Source organism: Scyliorhinus canicula, chromosome 2 (genome assembly GCF_902713615.1).
Source record: "Scyliorhinus canicula chromosome 2, sScyCan1.1, whole genome shotgun sequence".
NCBI lineage: Eukaryota > Metazoa > Chordata > Chondrichthyes > Carcharhiniformes > Scyliorhinidae > Scyliorhinus > Scyliorhinus canicula.
This window is the reverse complement of record NC_052147.1, coordinates 84,940,571-84,961,816: the sequence shown is the minus strand read 5'-3', so window position 1 is coordinate 84,961,816 and position 21,246 is coordinate 84,940,571. Positions and strand designations below refer to the sequence as shown.

Sequence of the window (21,246 nt, the reverse complement as noted above, 5' to 3'; positions counted from 1 at the left end):
CTAAATTACTAGGGGTCACGAGTTAAAGGCGAGAGGAGAAAAGTCTCAGGGAGATATGCGTGGAAAGTTCTTTACGCAGAGGGTGGTGTGTGCCTGGAACACATTGCCGGCGGAGGTGGTAGAGGCGGGCACGATAGCGTCATTTAAGATGCATCTTGACAGATACATGAATGGGCAGGGAGCAGGGGGATACAGATCCTTAGAAAATAGGCGACAGTTTTAGATAGAGGATCTGGATTGGCGCAGGCTTCGAGGGCCTAAGGGCCTGTTTTTGTGCTGTAATTTCCCTTTGTTCATTCTAGAATCATAGAAGTTACAGTGCAGGAGGAGGCCATTCGGCCTATCGAGTCTGCACCAAGGCCTTTGACAAGGTCCCTCATGGCAGACTGGTACAAAAGGTGAAGTCACACGGGATCAGAGGTGAGCTGGCAATATGGATACAGAACTGGCTAAGTCATAGAAGGCAGAGTAGCAGCAATGGAAGGGTGCTTTTCTGATTGGAGAGCTGTGACTAGTGGTGTTCCGCAGGGATCAGTGCTGGGACCTTGGCTGTTCGTAGTGTGTATATATGGGCCTCACGGTAGCATGGTGGTTAGCATCAATGCTTCACAGCTCCAGGGTCCCAGGTTCGATTCCTGGCTGGGTCACTGTCTGTGTGGAGTCTGCACGTCCTCCCCGTGTGTGCGTGGGTTTCCTCCGGGTGCTCCGGTTTCCTCCCACAGTCCAAAGATGTGCGGGTTAGGTGGATTGGCCATGCTAAATTGCCCGTAGTGTAAGGTTAATGGGGGGATTGTTGGGTTACGGGTATACGGGTTACGTGGGTTTAAGTAGGGTGATCATTGCTCGGCACAACATCGAGGGCCGAAGGGCCTGTTCTGTGCTGTACTGTTCTATGTTCTATGATTTGGAGGAAAATTTGGAGCATTGTGGATAGCATAATTGCTTCACAGCTCCAGGGCCCCAGGTTCGATTCCGGCTTGGGTCACTGTCTGTGCGGAGTCTGCACAGCCTCCCCGCGTGTGTGTGGGTTTCCTCCGGGTGCTCTGGTTTCCTCCCACAGTCCAAAGATGTGCAGGTTAGGTGGATTGGCCATGATAAATTGCCCTTAAGAGTCCAAAATTGCCCTTAGTGTTGGGTGGGGTTACTGGGTTATGGGGATAGGGTGGAGTTGTTGACCCTTGGGTAGGGTGCTCTTTCCAAGAGCCGGTGCAGACTCAATGGGTTGAATGGCCTCCTTCTGCACTGTAAATTCTATGAAAATGTAACTGGTCTGAATAGTAAATTTGCAGACAACACAAAGGTTGGTGGAATTGCAGATAGCAATGAGGACTGTCAAGGGGATTTTGCAGGATTTAGATCGTTTGGAGACTTGGGCAAAGAGATGGCAGATGGAGTTTAAATCCAGACAAATGTCAGGTAATCCATTTTGGAAGGTGTAATACAGGTAGGTAATATACAGTGAATGGTAGAACCCTCAAGAGTATTGAAAGTCAGAGAGATCTAGGTGTACAGATCCACAGGTCACTGAAAGGGGCAACACAGGTGGAGAAGGTAGTCAAGAAGGCATATGAAGGTATAAAAATTAGCAAGTCATGTTGCAGCTGTATAGAACCTTAGTTAGGCAACACTTGGGAGTATAGTGTTCAATTCTGGTCGCCACACTACCAATAAGATGTGAAGGCTTTAGAGAGGGTGCAGAAGAGATTTACTAGGATGTTGGCTGGTATGGAGGGCATTAGCTACGAGGAGAGGTTGGATAAACTTGGTTTGTTCTCACTGAAACAAAGGAGGTTGAGGGGCGACCTGATAGAGGTCTACAAAATGATGAGGGGCATAGACAGAGTGGATAGTCAGACTTTTTCCCAGAGTAGAGGAGTCAATTACTAGGGGGCATAGGTTTAAAGGTGCGAGGGGCAAGGTTTAGAGGAGGTGTACTAGGTAAGTTTTTTTTTTCTTTTTACAGAGAGGGTAGTGGGTGCCTGGAACTCGCTGCCAGAGGTGGTAATGGTGGAAGCAGGGTCGATAGTAATGTTTAAGGGGCACCTTGACAAATACATGAATAGGATGGGAATAGAAGGATACGGACCTCAGAAGTGTAGATTTTAGTTTAGACGGGCAGCATGGTTGGCGCAGGCTTGGAGGGCCTAAGCACTATGCTGTACTTTTTGTTCTTTGTTCAACCCACTGGAAGAGCACCCTACTTAAGACCACACCTCCACCCTATCCCCGTAATCAAGTAACCCCACTGTAACCTTTTGGAGACTAAGGGGCAATAGCATGGCCAATCCACTATACCTGTACATCTTTGGACTGTGGGAGGAAACCGGAGCACCCGGACGAGACCCACGCAGACAAAGGAGAAAGTACAAACACCACTCAGACAATCACCCAAGGCCATAATTGAACCTGGCTCCCTGGTGCCGTGAGGCAGCATTGCTAACCACTGTGCCACCGTGCAGCCCGACATGTCATTCCTAATCGCCACCCTCCACATCAAGGTACTTTCTTACTACGGTCTGTATGTCACCTGGTACTATCAGGGTTACTTCTCCTTTTCCATTCTGTCTCTCATTTCTAAATATTGTGTATTCTGGAATATTTCTTGAACCTGCATCACCTTGTAACCATGTCCTTTTAATGGTGACTATGTCTAAACAATTTATTTCTATTTGTACCATGAGTTCACCAATTTGCCACAAATGCTTTGTGGTGCTAAAGAGCCTTTTCCCCCTATAAACTACTGTTCTTGCAGAGCCCTTATTTGCTGATGCTATTATTGTTAAAACGTAGCCTCTTCCTGTCCCACTCTGCTCGTCTTTATCAAAATCCCTAAACTTCTTAGTGCTGCAACTTTCTTTAGATTTCTAAATCTCTCTGCATCTGCCACCCCCTTTCCTTTTGTTTAAACCCCTATCCACAGCCATGATTATACCATTTGCCAAAAATCTGATCCCAAGCAGGTATAACTGGAGTATATCTCAATGGAACAGCTCCCTTTTTCCTCAGTACTCGTGGCAGTACCCCATTTCTTCTTTCTTCTCAGAAGTTGAATCTTATTTTGCCTAGGATGGGAGCAGTTTGCAAGATTAGCATTTTCTGCCAATCATTTACTGCCCTGAAAGTGGTGGCGTGTTTTGAATAAATTTCCCCCTGCTCAGGCGGATTTTAAATTAGGTTCAGGTTCCTCCTTTCTGCACCATCTCTCCAACCATACGTTAACATATTTCATCCTATTATTCCTATTCACACCAGCAAATAGATATTACTGTCTTTGAGATGTTGCTTTTTCCTCCCTGGCTCCTGCAACATTAAATGGTTTATAAGGGGGATCAGGATGGATTTGCAGAACAAAGGAGTTCAATGAGGAAATGACTAACCTGGTGGACAGGGGAAATTCTTTAATTTGAATTTAAAAAAAAAAAATTTCAGCAAATGCCTAAGCAATTCGTTTGCAAGAATCTGAAGAGCTGTAGACAAATTAGGATTGAAGAAAAGTTTTGAAGTGGACTAGAAGTTGGCTAAACCAGAGAAAGCAAAATATGAATAAAGCAACTTCACCGTGGGAAGGAGTCAAGATGGAGGCGCCACTGAGACCAGAGCCAAGGCCACTTGTTTAGTCTATAGATATTTGGGGGCTGTGAAACAACAACATTTGCTGACAATGTCAACATTTCCTGGACAGGGGGAAGAGATGTTGAAATGATACAGAACAGAGAAACATTAACTTAGAAGTTAGAGCTTAATTGTGCAGGAGAACTATTTTACCCACTTCTCCAAAGGTGCTGCAATCTTATTTTTGGTTATTCCATGAATCACTGGAAAAGGGGAAGTCAGAAATTTACATGAACAAAGGTCTGGGCAAAATATACGAGTCTTGAACCTGTGAACACATACCTTGTAGCACCTGTACTTGTAGAGAAGGACAAGAATTAATGTCATTACAACAATGACACTGATCATAATGAGGGCATTCAATATGGAGTTTACAGCTCGCTCTCCAATGGTGTCTGTGTCTTCGGTGAATGGAGTGTACAACCTGAAAGCAAATACAGTATTCCACAACTCAGGGCATTCTCAGAATCATGATCCAATACCAGTTTTCGTAGCAATTAACAAAAATTTAAGATTCTCAATAGGCAACCCAAAATATGAATACAGCAACTTCACCATAGGAAGGAGTCAGCATGGAGACACCACTGGGACTAGAGCCACAAGTCCCAATTGAAACATTTAGAACTATATGCCCAATTTCTGACTGCTCGACATGTTTTAAAGGATTTGGCAAGCTCTCCTCTCATTTTTATAATCTATAGGAGTGCTGATATCTTAAAATGTAGTGAATGCAATTACTGTGTGCAATTACTGTGTGCTAAAAACAGAGTCAGGGAACTTCCAGGCCCAGCTATGCCCATAAAGTCTGTTCCTGTTCTCTCCTGGAGTCTCTTTCCCCACCTCCCAGGACTCTCCCCCCAGCTCTCTCTCTCTCTTTCTCCCCCCCCCCCCCCCCCCCCCCCCCTCCCCTGGATGGTCTCCCTTGTACCCTGGAACTCGCATTGCTCTGCATCCTTGGGTTCACTCCCCGTTATCATCAATATGCTAGGCTAAGTTCTATGGATTCCAGCATGCCAGATGCGGTCTCACCAACACCCTATACAATTGCAGCAACACTTCTTTTATACTCCAGTCCTTTTGCAGACACGCTAACATTCGAGTCGCCTTGCTTATTACATGCTGTACCTGCATCCTGACTTTCTGCGATTCATGAACAAAGACACCCTGATCCCTCTGCCCAGACCCATTTTGAATCTGTTTACCATTTATGATTTGCCCGACTATTTTTTTGGCCAAAATGGATAACCTCCCACTGATCCACATTAAACTCTATCTGCCAAATTTTTGGTCCAATCTCCTAGCCTATCCATATCAGTCTGCAAAATCTGTGTCTCCTCTTCACTGCCTGCTTTCCCATCTACTTTAATATGATCCTCAAATTTTGCCATGTTACATGCTGTCCCTGCTTGCAGATCATTCATATAGATTTCAAACAGTGGAGGTCCGACGACTGGCCCCTGCGGCACCCCACTAGTTAGTTCGCCAGCCAGAGAAGGACCCATTTAACCCGACCCTTTGCTTTCTGCCAGTCAGCCAATCCTCAATCCAATCCAGTATTCTTCCCCCAACGATCTCATCTTCTGGATCAATCTTTCATCCAGCAACTTGTCAAATGCCTCTGGAAGTCTAGATACATCATATCCACAAACTCCCCCTTATCCACCTTACGTTCTCAAAAGACTCAAGCAAGTTTTTCAAGCATGACTTATAAACCATGCCGACAATGGTGGATTGAGCTTTCTTTCAAAATGTTCAGTCGTCTCCTCCTTAATGATTGATTCCAGCAACTTCCCCACCACAGAGGTCAAACTAACCGGTCTATTGTTTCCTACTTTTTGTCTCTCCCTCTTTTTGAATAGGGGCGTCACATTAGCTTGCTTCCAATCCACTGGGACCGTTCTACAATCCAGGGAGTTCTGAAATATCATAACCAATGCATCCACTATCTCTGCTGCCACCTCCTTGAATACCCATAGGTGCAAGCTATTAGGTCCTGGAGACTTATCTGCCTTTAGTCACATTAGTTTATTCAATAGCTTCTCCCTAGTGATGGTTTTGCACTAGATTCCTCTGCATTAACTGCAGTTCTTGGAAAATAGTTAATCTCTACCGTGAAGACAGAGGCAAAATATTGGTTTAGTGCCTCTGCCATCTGTGTTCCCCATTATTACCTCACCAGTATTGTCCACTAAAGGGCCAACATTTACTTTAGCTATTCTCTTCCTCTTTAAATACTTATAGAAGCTCTTTGTATCAGTGTTTATGTTTTCATAGAACATAGAACAGTACATAGAACAGTACATAGAACAGTACATAGAACAGTACAGAACAGGCCCTTCAGCCCTCAATGTTGTGCCGAGCCATGATCGCCCTACTCAAACCCACGTATCCACCCTATACCCGTAACCCAACAACCCCCCCCCCCTTAATCTTACTTTTATTAGGACACTACGGGCAATTTAGCATGGCCAATCCACCTAACCCGCACATCTTTGGACTGTGGGAGGAAACCGGAGCACCCGGAGGAAACCCACGCACACAGGGGGAGGACGTGCAGACTCCACACAGACAGTGACCCAGCCGGGAATCGAACCTGGGACCCTGGAGCTGTGAAGCATTTATGCTAACCACCATGCTACCCTGCTGCCCCTGCTAGTTTCCTTTCATAGTTCATCTTAGCTTTTTTGTTAATATCTTTTTGTTGACCCCCAAATTCTCCCAATCCACCAGTTTACCTAATGGTATCTTCTATTTTTGCCTTTTATGTCCTGTTTGACTTCCTTGCTCAGCCATGGAACGTTCTCCCTTTTACAATTCCTCTTTCTCTCAGGAATATACATTGTGTTAATATCTCCCTGAACATCCACCTTTGTTCCTCAACTGTACTACCCACAATTATTTGTGCCCAGCCTACTTGTGCTAACTCTTTCTTCAGGCCTGTATATTGCCTCTGCTCAATGCTAAAACGCACTCAATCTGAATTTGAAATTCTAGCATGCTATGATCACTCCTTCCAAGAGGATCCTTAATGACAAGACTATTTATCAACCCTTTGTTACGCAATATTAAATCCTAAATAGCCTGCTCCTTGGTTGGCTCCATGACATATTGCTCTAAGAAACAATCCCCCATGCATTCTATGAAATCTCCCATGCCAATTTGATTAGTCCAGTCAATATGCATGTTATAATCACCCATGATTACCGTTGTGCCCTTCTCACAGGCCCTCATTATTTCTTGGTTTATACTATGGCCCACTTTGGAAGTATTGCTCAAGGGCCTGTAAATTACTCCTAGAGTTTTGTCCCTTGTTTTTTATTTCCAACCAGATCGATTCAACATCTTGGCCCTTAGTGCCACTATAATTTCTTAATACAGCCTTGATGTCATCTTTAACCAATAAAGCAGCTCCATCTCAGCTGGAAAAAAAAAGAGGAAGGAACTACAGGCGAGCTTTAACCGCCTGTCCACCAGGAAGGCGGTGCGCCAACTGAGACGAGCAAGGGGTGCAGTTTATGAACATGGAGATAAGGTAGGGGGTATGTTAGCAGGTCAGCTCCAGAGAGAAGCAGTGGCAAGGGAAATTATCCAGGTGAGGGATAGGGCAGGGAAGTTGGTGTTGGCCCCGGAGCTGATTAACAAGGTTTTTGAGGAGTTTTATTAGAGGTTGGACAGTTCAGAGCCACCCGGGAGAGACAGCAAGATACAGGAATTTCTAGATGAGTTGGAGTAACCGAGGCCAGGGGATGGGGACATTTGAAGAAGCAATAGTGGAGCAGGAGATAAAAGATGTGATTGGGAGGATGCAGTCGGGGAAGGTGGCAGGGCCGGATGGGTTTCCAGTGGAATATTATAAAAAATTCAAGGATGAGCTGGCACCCCTGATGGTGGGGATATTTGAAGAGGTGATAGGGAAGGGGGTATTGCCACAAACCTTGGGGCAGGCATCAATTTTACTGTTGCTAAAAAAAGATAAGGATCCGACGGAGTGTGGGTCGTATAGGCCCATATCACTTCTGAATGTGGACGCAAAAATATTGGTGAAGGTACTGGCGGGTAGGAGTGCCTCCCGAAGGTGATAGGTGAGGATCAGACGGGCTTCGTGAGAGGGAGGCAGCTTTTTTCGAACGTTGAGGGTTTCGAACATCATTATGCCACCGGCGGAAAGGAAGGAAAGAGGTGGTTGTGGCATTGGACGCCAAGAAGGCATTTGACAGGGTAGAATGGGGATACTTGATGGCAGTTCTGGAGCAGTTTGGGATTGGACCAAGATTTGTGAACTGGGTAAAGCTATTATATAATGAGCCGAAGGAGACAAACAACATCAGCTCGAGATACTTTTCTCTCCACCGTGGGACAGGCAGGGATGTCCTATGTCCCCCCTGCTGTTTGCACTTGCGATTGAGCCGTTGGCCATCGCATTAAGAAGTTCGGGTGCATGGAAAGGAATAGTGCGGGGTGGATAGAGCACAGGGTGCCCTTGTATGCCGACAATTTGCTGCTGTATGTGTCGGACGCGAGTGTGTCGATAGGGGTACTATTGGAGCTACTGCGAGTATTTGGGTCTTTCTCGAGGTACAAGCTGAACCTGGACAAGAGTGAGTATTTTGTGGTGTCTCGGCCGGGAATGGGGGGCTGCAGGTTGCCCAGGAGTGGGGGAGGCTTCGCAGGTACAATATCACTAGTTTTGTGGGGAGTGTGAAAGCCGATCTGGCAAGTTGGGATGGTCTCCCTCTGTCACTGGCGGGTCGGGTGCAGGCGGGCAAAATGAATGTGTTGCTGCGATTTCTGTTTATTTTTCAATGCCTACCGATTTTCCTGCCAAAGGCTTTTTTCAGGGAGATTGAGCGAAGGATTAACTTGTTCATATCGGGAGGGAAGGTGGCCAGAGTGAGAAAGGTGCTGCTACAGAGGGGAAGGCAGGCAGGGAATTTGGGTCTCCCGAACCGGATGTACTACTACTGGGCGGTGAATGTGGAGAAGGTGCAGGGCTGGATCAGAGGGGCTGATTCCCAGTGGGTCAGAATGGTGGACAGTTTGTGCAGGGGGTCAGGGCTGAAAGCACTAGCAACAGAGCCGTTCCCGATAGCTCCGAGGAAATACTCTGGGAGTCTGGTAATAATAGCTTCATTGAAAATCTGGAGGCAGTCGGGTTGGGGGCAAAGTCAAGGAATATGCTGATTCGGGGGAACCATAGATTTGAGCCAGGGAGGTGGCATGGAAGATTTCGGAAATGGGAAGAGAAGGGGATAAAGATGCTAAAGGATTTGTTTCTGAGGGGTCGGTTTGCAGGATTGAGGGAGCTAGAAGCAAAGTATGGGCTGGAGCAGGGAGAAATGTTTAGCTACATGCAGGTTCGAGATTTTGCCAGAAAGGAGATACAGAGCTTCCCGGAGGAACCGGCCTCCACATTGCTGGAGGAGGTGCTGACGACAAGGGGACTGGAGAAGGGGGTAGTGTCAGCAGTGTATGGAGCTATTTGGAAGAGGATAAGGCACCACTGGAAGGGATCAAAGCAAAGTGGGAGGAAGAGCTGGGAGAGGTTATAGAGGTGGTGTGAGGTGCTCCGGAGAGTAAATGCCTCCACCTCATGTGCGAGGTTGGGGCTGATACAGCTGAAGGTGGTATACAGAGCACACCTCACGAAGGCGAGGATGGGGGGGGGTGCTAATCACGTTCATATGTTTTGGTCCTGTCCAAAGCTAGGGGAGTACTGCAAAGAGATTTTTAGGGTAATTTCCAAGGTGGTGCACTTGAAACTGGACCCGGGTCCCCGGGAGGCCATATTCGGGGTGTCGGATTGGCCAGGGTTGGAAACGGGGCGGAGGCAGATATCGTAGCCTTCGCCTCGTTGATCGCCCGAAGGCAGATCCTGCTGGGGTGGAGAGAAGCCTCTCCACCCTGTGCCCTGGCGTGGCGGGGGGACCTGTTGGAATACTTAGGTTTGAACTGAGGGGAAGGACTCTACAAGTCATGGGCATTATTCATTATGCACTTTCAAGAACTGGATAACATCGAACATTAGTTGGGGGGGTTCTGTGTGTATTAAGGGTGACTATGGGTAATCCCGGATTCCTTTTTGTCATGCGGGCTGATGTTTGGGGGTTGGAGAGAGGATGGGATTGTTGTTATTGTTATGGGGATTGACATATTTGTTGCTGATTATTGTTTATTGTTGGTGGGTATAAATTCGGGAGAAAATGTGAAGGAGAATAAAAATATATATATTTTTTAAAAAGCAGCTCCATCGCCTGTTCCAACCTGTGTAATAAGTACCCGTGGATATTTAAATCCCAGTCCTCCTGCAACCATGTTACAGTGGGTTATTAAACATTAATAAAGGAGGTCAGAATGTGTGACAAGCATAGTGCACAAGAAAATCCTGCAAGGGAAAGACAAATCAGTAGGACATATTGAAAAACCTTGCACGTTACTTTGTGTGGACACATTCAAGAAAATGGGCCCCAGCTGTTCACGAGATATATAGTGACATCTGGCAGATGATACATCGTGGCGAAATGTGAAATAATGCACTTTGCTGTGAAAAACAGAAAGGAAGAGTATTATTGAAATGGTGATCTATGTGGAAATATCGATGTAGAAAGGGATCTGGGTGCCCTTATACACCAGTCAATGAAAGTGCAGCAGCCAACTCGAAAGGAAATGGTTTGTTGGCCTTCAATGCAAGAGAACTTGACTTCATAAGTCTTACTGCAGTTATGCAAGGCATTGGTTAGCCCTCACCTGGAGTATTGCATGCAGTTTTGGCCTCCCTATCTAACAAAGGACACACTTGCCATCGAGGGAATGCAGTGGAGTTTCACTAGGCTGATATGGGGTTGGTGGAACTGTCCTATGAGGAGCGATTGGTTCCATTGGGCCTGCATTTACTGGAATTTAGAGGGTGAGAGCAGATCCGATTGAAACTTATAAAATTCTAACAGGGCTGGACAGACTAGATGCAGGAAGGATGTTTTCCCTGGTTGAGGAGCTAAATGGAGGCAGTTTGAGATGAGGAAAAATTGCTTCAAACAGGTAGAGAAGGTTGTGGAGGCGCAAATCATCGAATATATTCAGGAAAGAGATAGATTTTTAGATTTTAATGACATCAAGGTAAATGGGGAGAAAGCCGGAATAATGACATTGAGACTGAGGATCTGCCATGATTATACTGATGGTTGAACAGGCTTGAAGAGCCAGATGGCCTACTCCTGTTCCTAGCTTCTACCCCATCCGTTTGGATGCACCACAATGTCAAGAGAAGATGGTTAGCTTCCTGTCCTGTTGGCAGATGGTAAATGTCCAATAGTATTCATGCCCAACATGAATTTTACTTGATGCTGTGCTATCGTGGGGTGGCACATTAGCACAGTGGTCATCACTGCCGCTTCACAGCTCCAGGTTCGATTCCCAGTTAGAGTCGCTGTCTGTGTGGAGTCTGCCTGGGTTTCCTCCGGGAGCTCCGGTTTCCTCCCACAGTCCAAAGACGTGCAGGTCAGATGGATTGGCCATGCTAAATTGCCCTTAGTGACCAAAGGGGTTGGGTGGGGTGTTCGTTCCAGGGGTCGGTGCGGACACAATGGGCCAGGTGGCCTCCTTCTGAACTGTGAATTCTATGTCTATGATCAGTCCCACCTGAATGTTATCCAGGTCTTGCTGCACATTGGCGTGGACTGCTTCAGTTACTGAGGAGTTGTGAATGGTATTGAACATGGAAACCGTGGCGAGGGATCAGCGCTTGTTGGATCGAAGGCAATGGCTTTGGTCTTCTCAATATTGCAGTCAAAGCTCCTGCTCCTCCAATGCTAGAGATGTTGGATATTCAGTCTGATACTTAGAGACAGTGGAGGGGTTGAGCGAGGTGATGCCGAGGTAGAATTGGGTGTCATCCTTATATATGTAGAAATATATGTAGAAACAAATGTGCGTATGGATGATGTGAGAGGCAGTATGGAGGTGAGAAACGAGGGGGGTCAGAGACTAGATCCTTTGGGATCATTTAGGTAAGAATCCTTATTATTAAAACTTACCAGTAAAGTTCATTATGTTCTGATACAAAATCTGTTTGGAGAAGAGGGTCAAGTGGGTGCTGGAGCTAAAATAAAATTCAATTCATTTTACAGGCATAACAAGTGTGCCATCTTCTGGTGGACATCGGAATGAGATCAAAATACATCTAACATATATACAGTCCCAAATTCAGAAGAGGAAGTGTTATGTTTAACAGGTAGGTGGTTACAGGGATAGGGCGGGGAGTGCACCTGTGCAGGGAGCTTTCAGATGGTAAGTGCAGACATGGGCTGAATGGAAAATTAACATTTTATCCATTTTCATTGGAACTGTTAACATTTCAAACAAATAGAGCCAGTAAATGAGGGGAGAACACAAAGGGGAAGGGATGTGACTCATTGACAACAAGATCCCGATTTCTCAGATTCCACATTCGATCACCTTCCAATAATTCCACTGCAGACACCGTTTCCACTCATCCAGTTCCCCTTTTATATCATCTTCCTCTGCTCTGTAGCAACTGCAACACTGACCTCCAGCTGCACTGTCCAAAGTCCAAAACACTCCCCTCGTGACAATTAATTGGACTTACTGAAATCTTGGAACAATCTAGTCATTTCTCACACTGCAGTCTTCCATGATCATAAAACCAAAGGCAGATTGGTTGATGATTTTCTGAACACTTGTATCTAAATTACAATCCGGATCCCGTAGAGCACAAGAGCAAGAGAACGACATTCAGGTCCTTGATCTTTTTCCATCATTCAATCATGATCTTAATTTACTTTGCCCTTGCTCCATATCCCTTGATAGCCTCAATTTAAAAAAAAAACAGCATTTCTGAATATGGTTTATTTGGTGGTAGGTGGTGGTCCCACTCAAAAGAGGGTTTCCTTCCTATCAATCTCCTGTTGGGACGTGGGGCTGGTCCTGTTGTGGCAATGTGTATTGGATGGTTTGGGGTGGGGGCGGCATAGCCTGCTGTGCCATAACAATTTAAGTGCTCGCCCAGATGCTTCTTACAATGTTGTTAGTGTCCCTGCCTCCACCATCCTCTCAGGCAGCACATTCCATATTTTCACCCCCACTGGGTTCCTCAGATCCCTCTAAACCACTTACTCCTCACCTTACACCTATGACCTCTGGCCTTGTACACCTCTGCCATGGGGAATATTTTATGATCTACCTTATCTATGCCTCCCAATTTTGTATACTTCTACTCACCCCCCTCAGCCTCAAGAAAACAAACCCAGTCTATCCAATCCCTCGTCATAGCTGAAACCTTCCATCTCAGGCAACATCCTGGTGGATCTCCTCTGCATCCCAGTGCAATCACATCCTTCCAATGGCATGGCTATCAGAACTGCCCACAATATTTCAATAGGGTAGCAGTGGTTAGCACTGCTGTCTCACGTGCCGAGGACCCGGGTTCGATCCTGGCCCTGGGTCACTGTCCATGTGGAGTTCGCACATTCTCCCAGTGTCTGCGTGGGTTCCAGCCCCACAATCCAAAAATATGTGAGGGTAGGTACATTACCCCTTAATTGGAAATAATTGGGGACTCTAAATTTATTTTTATATTTTAAATTCAGTGCAGGGCAAAATATACGTGCGAAGCAGTACAGTAGCACAAGTGGATAGCACTGTGGCTTCACAGTGCCAGGGTCCCAGGTTTGATTCCCTACTGGGTCACCGTGTGCAGCGTCTGCATGGGTTTCCTCCGGATTCCTCCCACAGTCCAAAGACGTGCAGGTTAGGTGGATTGGCCAGGATAAATTGCCCTTGGTGACCAAAAACATTAGGAGGGGTTATTGGGTTACGGGGATAGGGTAGAAGTGAGGGCTTAAGTGGGTCGGTGCAGATTCGATGGGCTGAATGGCCTCCTTCTGCACTATGTTCTATACAGAATCAGCTTGGGTAAAATTGTCCCAATAAGATAAAATGCTGGAAGCACTCAAGTGGGTCAGGCACATATGTGGAGAGAGAAACAGTTACCATTTCAGGTAAATGACCTTTTATCAAAATCATTTTTGGTGCGCAGTTCACCAGCAGTTTTGGTGTGAACAATCATCAACTTGAAACATTAAAACACCAGAGGTGGCGGTGGTGTTTGGGTGGGGGGGCATTATTAATTAGAGATAGTATAACAGCTGCAGAAAGGCAGTTCGAGGAGGATCTGCCTACTGAGGTAGTATGGGTTGAAGTCAGAGGTAGGAAAGGAGCAGTCACCTTGTTGGGAGTTTCTATAGGCAGAGATGTGGAGGAACAGATTGGGAAACAGATTTTGGAAAGGTGCAGAAGTCACAGGGTAGTAGTCATGGGTGACTTCAACTTCCCAAACATTGAGTGGAAACTCTTTAGATCAAATAGTTTGGATGGGGTGGTCTTTGTGCAGTGTGTCCAGGAAGCTTTTCTAACACAGTATGTAGATTGTCCGACCAGAGGGGAGGCCATTTGGATTTGGTACTTGGTAATGAACCAGGGCAGGTGATAGATTTGTTAGTGGGGGAGCATTTTGGAGGTAGTGACCACAATTCTGTGACTTTCACTTTAGTAAAGGAGAGGGATAGGTGCGTGCAACAGGGCAAGGTTTACAATTGGGGGAAGGGCAAATACAATGCTGTCAGACAAGAACTGAAGTGCATAAGTTGGGAACATAGGCTGTCAGGGAAGGACACAAGTGAAATGTGGAACTTGTTCAAGGAACAGGTTCTGCGTGTCTTTGATATGTATGTCCCTGTCAGGCAGGGAAGAGATGGTCGAGCGAGGGGACCATGGTTGACAAGAGAGGTTGGAATGTCTTGTTAAGAGGAAGGAGACTTATGTAAGGCTGAGGAAACAAGGTTTAGACAGGGTGCTGGAGGGATACAAGATAGCCAGGAGGGAACTGAAGAAAGGGATTAGGAGAGCTAAGAGAGGGCATGAAAAAGCTTTGGCGGGTAGGATCAAGGAAAACCCCAAGGCCTTTTACACATACGTGAGAAATATGAGAATGACTAGGGCGAGGGTAGGTCCGATCAAGGACAGTAGCGGGAGATTGTGTATTGAGTCTGAAGAGATAGGAGAGGTCTTGAACGAGTACTTTTCTTCAGTATTTACGAATGAGAGGGGCCATATTGTTGGAGGGGACAGTGTGAAACAGACTGGTAAGCTCGAGGAGATACTTGTTAGGAAGGAAGATGTGTTGGGTGTTTTGAAAAACTTGAGGATAGACAAGTCCCCCGGGCCTGACAGGATATATCCAAGGATTCTATGGGAAGCAAGAAATGAAATTGCAGAGCCATTGGCAATGATCTTTTCGTCCTCACTGTCAACAGGGGTGGTACCAGGGGATTGGAGAGTGGCGAATGTCGTGCCCCTGTTCAAAAAAGGAATAGGGATAACCCTGGGAATTACAGGCCAGTTAGTCTTACTTCGGTGGTAGGCAAAGTAATGGAAAGGGTACTGAGGGTTAGGATTTGAGAGCATCTGGAAAGACACTGCTTGATTAGGGATAGTCAGCACAGTTTTGTGAGGGGTAGGTCTTGCCTTACAAGTCTTACTGACTTCTTTGAGGTGACCAAGCATGTGGATGAAGGTAAAGCAGTGGATGTAGTGTACATGGATTTTAGTAAGACATTTGATAAGGTTCCCCGTGGTAGGCTTATGCAGAAAGTAAGGAGGCATGGGATAGTGGGAAATTTGGCCAGTTGGATAACGAACTGGCTAACCGATAGAAGTCAGAGAGTGGTGGTGGATGGTAAATATTCAGCCTGGAGCCCAGTTATCAGTGGCGTACCGCAGGGATCAGTTCTGGGTCCTCTGCTGTTTGTGATTTTCATTAACAACTTGGATGAGGGAGTTGAAGGGTGGGTCAGTAAATTTGCAGATGATATGAAGATTGGTGGAGTTGTGGATAATGAGGAGGGCTGTTGTCGGCTGCAAAGAGACATAGATAGGATGCAGAGCTAGGCTGAGAAGTGGCAGATGGAGTTTAACCCTGACATGTGTGAGGCTGTCCATTTTGGAAGAACAAATATAAATGCGGAATACAGGGTTAATTGGCAATGTAGAGGAGCAGAGAGATCTTGGGGTCTATGTTCATAGATCTTTGAAAGTTGCCACTCAAGTGGATAGAGCTGTGAAGAAGGCCTATAGTGTGCTAGCGTTCATTAGCAGAGGGATTGAATTTAAGAGCAGTGAGGTGATGATGCAGCTGTAAAAAACCTTGGTCAGGCCACATTTGGAGTACCGTGTGCAGTTCTGGTCACCTCATTTTAGGAAGGATGTGGAAGCTTTGGAAAAGGTGCAAAGGAGATTTACCAGGATGTTGCCTGGAATGGAGAGTAGGTCTTACGAGGAAAGGTTGAGGGTGCTAGGCCTTTTCTCATTAGAACGGAGAAGGATGAGGGGCGACTTGATAGAGGTTTATAAGATGATCAGGGGAATAGATAGAGTAGACAGTCACAGACTTTTCCCCGGGTGGAACGAACCATTACAAGGGGACATAAATTTAAGGTAAATGGTGGAAGATATAGGGGGAGAGGTCAGAGGTAGGTTCTTTACCCAGAGAGTAGTGGGGGCATGGAATGCACTGCCTGTGGAAGTAGTTGAGTCGGAAACGTTAGGGACCTTCAAGCGGCTATTGGATAGGTACATGGATTAGGGTAGAATAATGGAATGTAGATTAGTTTGTTCTTAAGGGCAGCACGGTAGCATTGTGGATAGCACAATTGCTTCACAGCTCCAGGGTCCCAGGTTCGATTTTGGCTTGGGTCACTGTCTGTGTGGAGTCTGCACATCCTCCCTGTGTGTGCGTGGGTTTCCTCCGGGTACTCCGGTTTCCTCCCACAGTCCAAAGATGTGCAGGTTGGGTGGATTGGCCATGATAAATTGCCCGTAGTGTCCAAAATTCTATGATCTATGATTAACCTAGGACAGAAGTTCGCCACAACATCGTGGGCCGAAGGGCCTGTTCTGTGCTGTATTTCTCTATCTATCTATTTCCACAGATGCATTTTCTGTTTATATTTCAGTATTTTGCTTTTGTTTTAAAGATTGTCACTCAGTATCTGTTACCATAAATGCCATGAACTACTCATGTGCAGAGTGCAACGCACCTGTGAACTGGGCTTTACACACCGCTCCCTATATAAATGCCATGAACTACTCATGTGCAGAGTGCAACACACCTGTGAACTGGACTTTACACACTGCTCCCTATTTCAAAACATGAAGCCCTTATTGTTCATTGCAAATAACCTTTATAAAATATAAGCCAAGCTTAATTTTCATTCCATGTCCTTGCATCATTCAACTATCCCCAAACTCAATGAAGGAGAGTGTTTCACACAATAAAAGCTCAAGTGCAGAAACTGGGGCAGCACGGTGGTGCAGTGGTTAGCATTGCTGCCTACAGCACTGAGGACCCGGGTTCGAATCCCGGCCCTGGGTTACTGTCTGTGTGGAGTTTGCACATTCTCCCCGTGCCTGCGTGAGTTTCACCCCCACAACCCAAAGATGTGCAGGTTAGGTGTAATGGCCACGCTAAATTGCCCCTTAATAGGAAAAAAATAATTGGCTACGCTAAATTTATAAAAAAAAGTGCAGAAACACATCAAGATCTTTTGTCTATATTTGGTGTCCAAAAATGTGTGTTAAATATGAATCACTAATCAACCCAATAGCGAATACAGGAGAAACACCTTCACAGAGTGGTGAAAACCTGAATCTTGTTGCCACATGTAGTAGTTGACATGAAGTGCATTTAAAGGGAAAGTTAGATAAACACGAGGGAGAAAAAGTGATAGAAGAATATGCTGATAGACAAAGTGTGAGGAAGCTCGTGTGGAGCATAAGCAACAGCTCAATTGGATTGAATACTCTGTATTCATTCATAAATACATAAAAAACCCAAATACCACTACACCTGGAATTTGACCTCAAAAATGTTAACTAGGACCGTGGGGACAGAACTTGGCCAGCCAGCCAGCCCCTATTCTGCCATTCAATAAGACCATTGTGACCCAACTACATATACCGTGACCCCAAATCCCTCAATACCGTTGGTTCACAAAATTCTTTAAATCAGATTTAAAGCTAAGTGAACGAGCATCCCCTGATGTCTACAGAAAAGATAAACCATGTGCAGAAGTGTTTCTCAATTTCTTCGGATAGATCTGGCTCTAATTTTCATACTATGCTCCCTTGTTGTAGGTTTCCACAACCAGCAGGGACAGCTTTCCCCTACCTACCCTAGATGTTTCTCCTAATATCTTGAAACTTCAATCAACACCCCACAGTCTTTGGAATTCCTGGGATTATAACCCTAGTTTGTTTAGTATCACCTCAGAATTTAATCTTTGGAATCCAGGTATCACTCTGGTAAACAGTAGCAGAGTGGTTGGCACTGTTGCTTCACAGCACCAGGGACCCGGGTTCAATTCTCCACTTGGGCCACTGTCTGTGCAGAGTCTGTATGTTCTGTGTCTGCGTGGGTTTCCTCCAGGTGCTCTGGTTTCTACCCACATGTCCCGAAAGACATGCTTGTTAGCTGAATTGAACATTCTGAATTCTCCCTCCGTGTACCCGAACAGGCACGAGTGAGACGACTAGGGGCTTTTCACAAACTTCATTGCAGTGTTAATGTGAGCCTACTTGTGGCAAGAGCAAAAATCATTAAGTCCGTCTTTCTTCCTAAATAAATGATTTATTCATGTATAAACCAAAATGTATATTCGTAAAGAGTTATTGAGGAAGTAATTTTTTTTTTAAATAATTTTTATTGAAAAATTTTGAATTTATACAACAACGAACCATAATAAAATACCAAAAATAATAATATTAGCAATCATAAACATTCGCCCCACCTCCATGAACAACACATCATATTAACGCAAATTAACACAATATTAAGTTACATAATAGAAACTACAATAAGGATCACCCCCCTCCCCGGGTTGCTGCTGCTGCTATTGACCAAGATACTTATCTTTGAGCCAGGAAGTCCAGAAAAGGCTGCCAATGTTTATAGAACCCTTGTATTGATCTTCTCAGGGCAAATTTGACCCTTTCCAATTTTATAAATCCCGCCATGTCACTGATCCAGGTCTCCACACGGGGGCCTCGCATCCTTCCACTGCAGCAAGGTCCTTTGTCAGGCTACTAGGGACGCAAAGGCCAGGACACCGGCCTCTTTCGCCTCCTGCACTCCCGGCTCTACCGCAACTCCATAAATTGCGAATCCCCACCCTGGTTTGACCCTGGATCCAACCACCCTCGACACCGTCCCCGCCACCCCCTTCCAGAATTCTTCCAGTGCTGGGCATGCCCAGAACATATGGGCGTGGTTCGCTGGATTCCCCGAACATCTGGTACACCTGTCCTCACCCCCAAAGAACCTACTCATCCTAGTCCCGGACATGTGGGCCCGGTGCAGCACCTTAAATTGGATGAGACTAAGCCTCGCACATGAGGAGGAAGAGTTAACTCTCTCCAAGGCATCCGCCCAAGTCCCGCCCTCTATCTGCTCCCCGAGTTCCTCCTCCCATTTAGCCTTCAGCTCCTCCACCTCCTGCATTACCTTATAGATGTCAGACACCTTCCCCTCTTCGACCCACACCCCCGAAAGCACTCTGTCCATCACCCCCTGCGAGGGCAGCAAAGGGAATCCCTCCACCTGTCGCCTAGCAAACGCCTTTACCTGCAAGTATCTGAACATGTTCCCTTGGGGAAGCCCAAATTTATCTTCCAGATCCCCCAGGCCTGCAAACCTCCCCCCAATAAACAGGTCCCTCAATTTACTGATGCCCACCCTTTGCCACCCCTGTTCCCTGGGATGAACCGATGATTGCCACCCATTGGAGCCTCCATCGAGCCCCGTTTCCCCCCTATGCCGTCTCCACTGTCCCCAGATTCTTAGGGTCGCCGCCACCACCGGGCTTGTGGTAAACCTCTTAGGGGAGAGCGGCAACGGCGCCGTTACCATGGCACCCAGGCTCGTACCTCTACATGACGCCATCTCCATTCTTTTCCACACTGCCCCTCCCCCCTCCATCACCCATTTACACACCATTGACACATTGGCCACCCACCCAATAGTACCCCAAAAGGTTGGGCAGTGCCAGCCCGCCTATATCCCTCCCTTTCTCCAGGAACACCTTCACTCTCGGAGTCCCATGTGCCCACACAAAGCTCAAAATACTGCTAGTCACTCTCCTAAAGAAGGCCCTGGGGATAAAGATGGGCAGGCACTGAACGAGGAACAAGAACCTCGGAAGCACCGTCATTTTGACGGACTGCACCCTCCCCGCCAACGACAATGGCAGCATGTCCCACCTCTTGAACTCCTCCTCCATCTGATCTACAAGTCTGGTGAAATTATGTTTGTGAAGAGTCCCCCAGTCCCTGGCCACCTGCATCCCCAGGTACCTAAAGCGGGAGCCTACCAATTCCTTCCTCCTGGTCTCCAGGGTGCACCACAAACACCTCACTCTTGCCTAAATTTAGTTTATAACCTGAAAAGGTCCCAAACTCAGCTAGCAGCTCCATCACCCCCGGCATCCCTCCCACCGGGTCCGCCACATACAGTAACAGGTCATCGGCATACAACGACACCTTATGTTCCCTCCACCTCGCACCAAACCTCTCCACCTCTCTGAATCCCTCAACGCCATTGCCAGCAGCTCGATTGCCAGTGCAAACAACAAGGGGGACAGGGGGCAACCCTGCCCGGTCCCTCGGAAGAGCCGGAAGTACTCCGACCTCCTCCCATTCATGGCCACGCACGCAATCGGACCCTCATATAGCAGCCTCACCCATCTAATAAACCCTTCACCAAATCCAAACCTCCCCAACACCTCCCATAAGTACCCCCACTCCACTCTATCGAAGGCCTTCTCCGCATCCAGCGCCACCACTATCTCTGCCTCCCCCTCAATCTCCGGCATCATGATAACATTCAACAATCTCCGCACATTCGTGTTCAGCTGCCTTCCCTTCACAGAACCTGTCTGGTCCTCGTGTACAACCCCTGGCACACAGTCCTCTATCCTGGTGGCCAGGATTTTTGCCAGCACCTTGGCATCTACGTTGAGGAGAGATATGGGCCTGTATGAACCACACTGCTGGGGGTCCTTGTCCCTCTTTAAAATTAACGAGACCAGCGCCCGTGACATCGTCGGGGGCAAAGTCCCCCCTTCCCACGCTTCATTAAGTGTCCGCACCAGCAAGGGGCCCACTAGGTCCACAAACTTTTTATAAAATTCCACCGGGAACCCATCCGGCCCCGGTGCCTTCCCTGACTGCTTCTGCCCGATCCCCTTAACTAGTTCCACCAGCTCAATCGGCGCACCCCAACCCCTCCACCTGCTCCTTCGGGAAAGAAAGCCCGCCGAGGAACCTCTCCATTCCCCTCCTCTCCCCCGTTGGCTCCGACCGGTACAGTTCCCCGTAAAAGTCCTTGAAGACCTCATTCACCTCTACCCCCTTCCGCACCACATTCCCACTCTTGTCTCTCACTCCAGCAATTTCCTTAGCCGCATCCCGCTTGCGGAGCTGATGAGCCAACATCCTACTCGCCTTTTCACCATGTGCGTACACTGCCCCTTGTGCCTTCCTCCCACTGTGCCTCCGCCTTTCTAGTGG

General features: G+C 46.9%; 1 protein-coding gene across 2 annotated transcripts in view; it reads right to left on the bottom strand.

Annotated features, from left to right (window-relative positions):
- The window catches only part of psen1 (presenilin 1), a 97,561-nt gene that overhangs the window by 52,412 nt on the left and 23,903 nt on the right, over positions 1–21,246 (bottom strand). For both annotated transcript variants that reach the window (XM_038781739.1, XM_038781748.1), the window contains one exon: positions 3,895–4,036. In XM_038781739.1, coding sequence (XP_038637667.1) covers positions 3,895–4,036 — 142 coding nt within the window. The remainder of the gene's footprint in view (positions 1–3,894; positions 4,037–21,246) is intronic.